Consider the following 8,730-nt stretch of genomic DNA (forward strand, 5'->3'; position numbering starts at 1 on the left):
CTTTGAAGCAATATATGACAGTCATGGGTCTTCAGCCCTTGAAGCTTGCACTTATCAGCAGCAACACACTTGGATATGTTAGACGTGTACCCATCTGGAAACCTCACAGCTTTTATGAATTCACAAAAAGCAATTTTTTCTTGTTTACTCATTGTATACCACGCCTGTGGCATCTCAAAAGAGTCAGCTGAAACAGGCTGCAAATGCAAGTCACCTCTTATGCCCATGTCTTCCAAATCAAGCCTTGAATTCCACAAAGGTGTCTTTGGTCTTGCCTTGTATGTTCATGAAAGTACCAAGCAAATTGTCACAGATGTTTTTCTCGATGTGCATTACATCGAGATTATGCCTCAGCTTTAGATCTTCCCAGTATGGCAAGTCCCACAAACATGATCTACGGCTCCAACACTGACCGTCCTCACGTTTCCTTTTCTTCTGAAGCTTGCCTGGTATCACATCTCTAACCCTATCAAGCTGTTGCTTCAGCTCTTCTGGAGTGAATTCCGCTGGCTTCTCACGGCTTTCAGAAGCACCATCGAATTCTTTGCTATTTCTCCAAGGATGGTGCCGAGGTAGCCAACGGCGGTGCCCAATAAAGCAGATTTTGTTCCTTAATTTCTTGGAGCAATTCTCTTTGTCACAACGCACACATGCCTGGTAACCAGCTGTGGCCCTCCCTGACAATGTGTGCAGTGCGGATAATCATGAATACACCATAAGATTGCAGCACGGAGATCAAACTTGTCCGGACTATTGGCATCAGACGATTTTACACCTTTCCAGAGCTCCTGCAGCTCTTCCATCAAAGGCTCCATGAAGACATCAAAATCTTTTCCCGGAGAGGATGGACCAGGGATTAGCAATGCAAGCATGAAGTTGGACTGATCCATACATGCCCACGGCGGAAGGTTGTATGGCACCACGAATACGAGCCACATGCGTAGGAGTTGCTCATATTCCCGTAGGGATTAAAACCATCCGTGGCAAGTCCAAGCCTTATGTTCCTGGCATCAGCGGCAAAGTCTTTATGAATATTGTCAAAATCCTTCCATGCATCCCCGTCTGCTGGATGACTGAGATCATTCTCCACGTCTTGCCGCTCAGTTTGTGCCACTGTACTTCCTTTGATTGCTCCTTTGAAAGAAACATTCTTTGCAGCCTTGGAATCAATGGGAAGTGCCTTAGCACCTTCTCTCCGGGATCTTTCTCCTACCATCAGCATCTTTCCATCCGGAGGCTTTGCACTTGGGGCAATTATTCTCCTTGGCATAATCCTTAGGAACAATACACAGTTATTCGGGCACACATGGATACTCTCATAACCAAGTCCCAACCTGCCGACTATGCTAAGTGCCTCCTCGTATGACTTTGGTATTGAGCTATTAGGGTATTGCAAGGCCAAAATCAGGAGTATCGCGTTGAATGCAACGTTGCTAATCCGGTAGTACGACTTGGCCTGAAGTAACTTGACTGTGAGTGAAAACCTTGACATTGTACCCCCATCGCTGGCTGCGCGCTTGGCTTCCTCTATCAACTCAGCAAATATAGTGTCCTTTCCAAAGCACCTTGCGGTTCGAGTTGTACAAATCAGCAAGCAGATCAGGAATTCTATCATCTTCGTAACCATCTTCCTCTTGCAAACCATAATAGTGTGCCTCTCGCATCACCTCCACCAACATGGTGTGCCCCTGCATCACCTCCATGTCCAGCCTCGTGTTCACCTCCATGTCCAGCCCTCAAAGTTCACCTCCATGTCCATGTCCTGGCTGGGTGCACCTCCTTGTCCTCCATGTCCAGCTTCAGGTACAGGATGTAATGGTTCTCCATGGAAGACCCATCGGTCATAAGTGCTTGCCATCCCAAAAAGAAGCAAATGAGACTCTACTACATCTAGAGGTTTTGTGCACCGGTTGAGACAGCTACGACATGGGCACAAAGACTCGATCAACATTGGCAGCATTCAAGCGAACAAACTGCATAAACTCTGCCACTCCCTTTGAGTGTTCAGGGGAAAGCCTTCTAATTCTTGTTGTAATCCAGCGTCTGTCCATCTGCGGAAGAACAAAATGATGCAATTAGCACACACCTAACTGCACAGCAGTTCCAATTTCAAGCAATGCACAGCAGTTCAATTCGATTTTGTGAACTGATGAAGAAGAACAGATCGAGAGGGGAGAGATGAGAGGGGTGCAGACCGGGAGATGCGGAGGGCTCGCCCCTGGAGAGGGCGAGGGCTCGTCTGGAGAGGGCGAGGGGCTCGTCGTCGGCGAGGCAGATGGACAAACAGATCCCTTGCTCGGACGCAGCGCCGGCACAACCACCACCGCCGTCACCTCGGACTCGGTACTTTAGTCCTAGTAACAGCACATATTGGATCACAGAGATTCGATATTGTGAACTGACGAAGAAGAACAGATCGAGAGGGGAGAGGTGAGAGGGGTGCAGACCGGGAGATGCGGAGAGGCTCGTCGTCGGAGAGGGCCGGGGCTCATCGTCGGAGAGGGACGGGGCTCGTCGTCGGAGAGGGACGGGGCCGCCACCGCCGCCACCGCCGCCGCCGCTCGTCGTCGGAGATTCGAATTTCTGCTAGGTTATCAGAGGGAGTTGGATTCGGAAGGGATATTTGGGCTTCTCCTGGGCGCCAAAAAAAAATCAAAAAGAGTGAGGGCTGGGACTCGAACCCAGCACCTCTAGATGTGTCAACGTGCCAGTTAACCAGTGGAGCTATTGGAGAGATCTTGTCAGCTTACCATCCTTTATCCTTTACATAGTGGAACTAAGGCAACTTTTTTTTTTATAGTTATGGATATGATCTTGTTACATAATCTATCAGAGGGGATACTGATTTAGGACAACAGTTAATTTGTACAGGAGCATTAGCTAAGCAACAGGCTAATATATGACTAATAATTAATTACAGCTAGCAAACTATATATATATATATACTCCAGCATATATAGACCACCAAAAGCACATTATATTACACATATATAGTGCCAGCCTTGAGCTCAATAACATAGTACCAAAAGGACACGTTAATTATAGATACTACCGAGGAGGTTCAACGCTCATTTACTTGAGCACATTACATAGACCAACAGGCCATTAGATAGTACCAGATCGATCGATAAGAGGTTCAACGCTCATATTAGTTGAGCTCATACACACATATATATAGTACTACTAGCTTAATTAGAGAGGTTCAGCCTGCTAGCTCATTTCTCGAGCTTCCTGACATACAACTTGAGACCGCCCCGGGCGCGAATGCGGAACCAAAACACAAAGATATCATTTGCCTTCATCTTGCTCTTCCGCACCACAAAGACTCCAGTTTGTTGTGATCACTGCACCGTCAAACTTCCCTTTGCCCTGGAAAATCCTCACTTTCACACCATGTCTCTCACTGTAAGAGACAAGAAAGTCATTATCTGGAAGCTGCATATTCGTCGAGATGTACTTCTTGGTAAACTTCCGGTTGAAGTACTGCAGATTATAAGATGCAAAACTTCGTTCAGATGAAGTAATTGTCAACATATAAAGATGCAAAAACATCCTTGATCGAGATGGAGTAATTATATTTACCATTCTGGAACAGCCTTCCACGGTACTTGCACTCTTTATAGTGCACACATAAAAAGGAATTGCGGGGCGCTTTTGGTCAACAAGATATCTCAGGGTATCAACTTGTGTAGGATTCATTTCCACTAGATTGGGATACATGCAAAAGTCATCCCATTCCTCACCTGCCTCTATCCTGGGACCTACATATATAAGGAAACCAGGGAATAAGGCCTAGTTTAAAGTTTTCCTAAAACTGAAGTATATCAAACCAACGGTATTTATAGAAACCGAAGTATTCCTTGAATGCTACAAATTGACTAGCTATTATGCCAAACCGAGACTAATTAAGCATTTGACCTATATCCTGCATCTATAACTACTATATATATATTTTACCTCGACGAGTCAGATGGACATCAGCAGGAGGAGGAGGAGCAACTTCCTCATGCTCAGCTGCACAATCCATTGCTGCAGCATCATCAGCTTTCTCTTGCTTGACGTGAACCCTATCTAGAGCACCATCCTCACCTTCGGAGGATGAGCTGATGTCGATGGTCTCAACGGCCTTCTTGGATGGGACCAAAATGGCAACTTCATAGTCATAGGGGTCCATGGTGTCGACCTAATAACAAGCAGTGAACAATTTGAGAACTATGAAACTATTAATTACACATTAATTAAAACTAAGTTGGGATGTTTAGGTTCAGATTGACATTCGCACTAGCAGCACTAGCACATGTTTTGAATCAATCTAAACCAGGAAAATCTACTCTAGCACTAGAATCTACTTTGAATCGATCAAACCCTAGGAAAATCGCCGCTCGGACAAAAAAACCCCAATTAAAATCCCCCGAGATTAAGTACGGCAAACCCTAGAAAATCCCCCGCTCATCCCCCAAATTAACCTGAGCTTCGGCCGACGGAGGCAGTGGAGCTTCGGCCGACGGAGCTTGACGGAGCTGCTTGACGGAGCTTCGGCCGACGGAGTTGGGAGAGGAAGAGGCGGCAGTGGCGGCTGGGTGAGAGAGAGTGAGACAGGGGAGAAAGTTGCTTTTGGTATAGGACATTTTGGGGTGGGTGGGGCAAAATGGCACCCACTGACGTGTGGGGCCATCTAGCAGTAGATACCACTGGGTTGGGCCATTTCCGGTAATTTTATGTGGATTATGGTCCAGAAGGTAAAATGGAACACTCATTCTCTCGTTTTTACTAATTATAATAAATCAGAAATTCCCTCCTCCGCCTCTCCGCTTCTTGACGGTTCCACTCCGCTTCTTGCCGGTTCCACTCCCACTAGACGGAAAACCCTCCTCCGCGCCAAGACGCTTCTGCCTCGCCGCTTCTGCCTCCTCCGCTCCGCTTCCTCCTCCGCCGCTTCTGCCTCCTCCACGCCATGGACGCTGCTTCTTCTTCCTCTTCCTCTGTTCCGCAACCGCTTCTGCCTCCTCCGCCGTCAGCAATGCAGGCCATTACTCAGATCAGGACCTTCACCGTCCATGGCGGCAAGGAGATCGATGTTGTCTACACAAACGAGGAGGAGACGATGAGCAAGTACCTGAAGATGTACGCGCAGTGGTATGCGGAAGAAGAAGAACAAGTTTGTAGGATTGGATCTCGAGTACACTCGGGAGGACCCCAACCACGAAGAAGACAACTACCTCGCCGTCGCTCAACTGTGCATGAGGAACCACGTCCTCGTCTGCCACTTTTCCTGGTTTGTAGACCTTAATCTTGCTCGATTTACTTAATCTTGCTCTGATTTTGTTAATCTTGCTCAGATTTTAGTTAATCGCTAGTGCATGATGAACCAAGTCACCCTCGAGTGCTCTGTTTTAGTTAATCTTGATCTGTTTTAGTTAATCTCGAGTGCAACAAATTAAACTACAAACCGTGCTAGCTGCAAAACTAGTTTTGTTTCTGTGTTTTGTGTAACAAAAGCCACAAAGCATGGTGTGCTGATCTTGCAGATTGAATCTATCCATATGCTCATCTAGCATGTACTGGATTTCATTATACCAAATTAATTATCACAAAGCAAATTTCCGGAGTCCTGATCTTGCATTTAATAGACTTTTGTTAGTTTCAAAATTATATGATGCAAAATGATATTTCAATGACTAAAAAATTTGCACTTGCACATTTCATAAAAGTGTTGGTCATGCATTCTTTTAGTACCAAATGGATTATGACTAGATAATTTTCAGACTCTTGATCATGCACTTACTAAACTTATGTCAATTTTATTCAAGTTATGAGATTGCATAGACTAAACATTCGTATTCCCAAATTTTATTCAAGTGTTGATCTCGCAAGTACTAAATTTTTGCATCAAATTGAATCTATCCATATGCTCATCTAGCATGTACTGGATTTCATTATACCAAATTAATTATGACAAGCAAATTTCTGGAGTCTTGATCTTGCATTTAATAGAATTTTGTTAGTTTCAAAATTATATGATGCAAAATGAAATTTCAATGACTAAACAATTGCACTTACACATTTCATAAAAGTGTTGTTCATGCATTCTATTAGTACCAAATGAATTATGACTAGATAATTTTCAGACTGTTGATCATGAACTTACTAAACTTATGTAGTTTCAAATTTTATATTCAAGCTATGAGATTGCATATAGACTAGCTTCGTAGTCCCAAATTTTATTCAAGTGTTGATCTCGCAAGTACTAAATTTTTGCTTTCAGGACCAACGGGGAATGTCCGGCGCTGCGCTCATTCCTTCAAGATCAAGGAATTGTGTTCTGCAGCATTGACAAGACAGCAGATTTTATAAAGTTATATTACGAGAAGATTATAATTCCTAGGGAGAACTGGATCGATATCCAGGAAATTGTCAACGTCAAAGGTCTCAACGAGAGAGGAAAATTAATGAGGGATGGAATGGCTAGTCTTGCAACTAGCATCATCGACGAGTCGTACAGCCAGATGAAGAGCAAATTCCCTCCAGAGAGGCACAATTACTGGGAAGAGCAGCCGTTGTCTGATTTAAACCTGGAGTATGCAGCTAAAGATGCTTACGTGAGCTACCAGCTCTACGTTAAGATATGGTTCTTCCTGCGTTACCTTGTGTTTTGCCCCGGTTGCAAGAAGGAAGACGAGCTGAGGGGACGTCTGTGTCGCAAATGCAAGGCAGCAGAGATCGAAGCTGAACATGCACAGAGAAATGCTGCAGCTGAAATAGCAAGGTTAAATGCTGAACTTGCAAGCGTGCTGGCTGAACTAGCAATCTTGAAGGCACCAGCTTCCTGCAGCGACAACACCCAGCAGACAAGTCCCCCTCATGGCAAACGGACGAAGATGAATGATGAGCAGTGGCTGGAGCGTAGTGATGCACCGAAGAGTAGTGATTATTGGCAGAACCTGAGGAAGAAGTCGTGGACTGGTGCTGATCAGAAGAGTGATGAACCGTGGACGACGGAGATGAGTGATCAGCAGAGCCCGAAGAGTGATAATCCGTGGCGGACGAAGCCAGGCAATTACTGACGACTTCTCCAAGATCCATGCCTAGTTAATTATTTGTATTTGCTTGTCAAGAAACTTTGCTTCTATCGTCTCAGATTATCAGAGAAATCATACTTTTCCTGATGTGAATAGTACTGTCAGATCTGGTTGAATATTCACACCCAGATTTATATATCTTTTTTGTTTCTCTAAGTGTATGTCGAATTTGAATTTGAAGTTACATGTACATCTCCATAATATATGTGTATGCCTCAAGTTTCACGAGAAATCTAGGGGGGTAGACCCGCCGGGGCACACGTTCCGCTGTTTTGGGGGAAGGAGGGGGAGAACGACCGCCGGAGCACCGGAACCCCACCAAATCTTGCATGTGGACCTATGATATGTGTTAAAGTGTGGTGCAAGGTCTAATGGTGCAAAAGTAGCTCCCCTAAACCCTAAACCCTAAACTGGGGAGGCTTCGAGCACTAAAACCCCTCTAAAACCCTAAACCACGACACCGGAGCTGCAGAACCATGCATCATAAACCCTAACCCTAACCCTATACCCTAAACATATACCTAACCATAAATACTTACCTTTAACCTAAACCCTAGCCCTACCCCCTAAACCCTAGCCCTAACCCTACACCAAACCCTAACCAGTAGATCAGGCACACCCTCGATCGTGTGATAATGGCTCTAGCTGCGGGTATATGTGCCAAAGGGTCCCAATCTTGGTTCTCCATGTGTATATGTCCTAAACAAACCTAAAAGAATGAAAAGTTACATTGGTGCACCCTCGCGCGGAGAAATCTAGGGGGGCAGACCCGCCGGGGCACACGTTCCGCTGTTTTGGGGGAAGGAGTAGGAAACGGCCCATTTCACCACATAGTTTGTCGGAACGAGGCCATATTTGGCACGTGCGTGGACCTTAGGATGGGAAGCAAGGCCCGTGTCGCGGATTTCCAATCCGAACCACGGGCGACGGTTTTTCCATTTTCGGGGTGCCGGAAGGGCTTTTTTTGTGAAGGGGCTACATGGTGCGCATTTTAGTATTGCGCGAGACCTCCGCGCAGCGGTAGGATACCTCCTACGCACCACCTATCACATGCCGTATGCGCGCGGTAGCCATCTGGGAATCCCTCCCGCTTCCTGCGGTGTCCCGCCGAATCCGCTGGAAACTGACCGGATCTGAACTGGGGCCACACTTTCCTTTGCTCAATAAATGGAGGGAAAAATGTTTTTAGGTCTAGGACGCGTCATTTTATGTGCTAAATGTTTTCCGTTTTGCGCCTTGGCGGACGGGTGCACGCGCGCTCCGGGTACGGCCATACCGCATGTCCCGACGGCCCCGTTTTGCGCAGTTGGCAAATTAAACGGAGCCAAAAAATCGAGCGGAGCCACGTGGCGTCATTTTATGTGTCCTGGTAACCACTTCAAAAGACGGAATCGGGATACGGCAATTATCTTGAAAAACCCTTCACGAATAGGGCTATCACGTCCGGAGTTCTATGGCTTTTAGGGGAAATGAGTAGGAAACGGCCCGTTTCACCACATAGTTTGTCGGAACGAGGCCATATTTGGCACGTGCGTGGACCTTAGGATGGGAAGCAAGGCCCGTGTCGCGGATTTCCAATCCGAACCACGGGCGATGGTTTTTCCATTTTCGGGGTGCCGGAAGGGCTTTTTTTTGTGAAGGGGCTACATGG

The 8,730-nt window shown here is 46.1% G+C and overlaps 1 protein-coding gene across 1 annotated transcript; it reads right to left on the minus strand.

The window, feature by feature from the left end:
- Positions 1-237: 237 nt before the first annotated feature.
- Positions 238-1,827, minus strand: LOC139833428 (uncharacterized). Its single transcript, XM_071823729.1, has 3 exons — positions 1,748-1,827; positions 937-1,565; positions 238-677 (listed from the first exon to the last, which is right to left on the minus strand). Exons 1-3 carry the CDS (start codon positions 1,825-1,827, stop codon positions 238-240), a joined length of 1,149 nt encoding a protein of 382 aa, XP_071679830.1.
- Between the last annotated feature and the right edge of the window lie 6,903 nt (positions 1,828-8,730).

The sequence above is a fragment of the Lolium perenne genome, chromosome 1 (assembly GCF_019359855.2).
Source record: "Lolium perenne isolate Kyuss_39 chromosome 1, Kyuss_2.0, whole genome shotgun sequence".
Taxonomy (NCBI): Eukaryota; Viridiplantae; Streptophyta; class Magnoliopsida; order Poales; family Poaceae; genus Lolium; species Lolium perenne.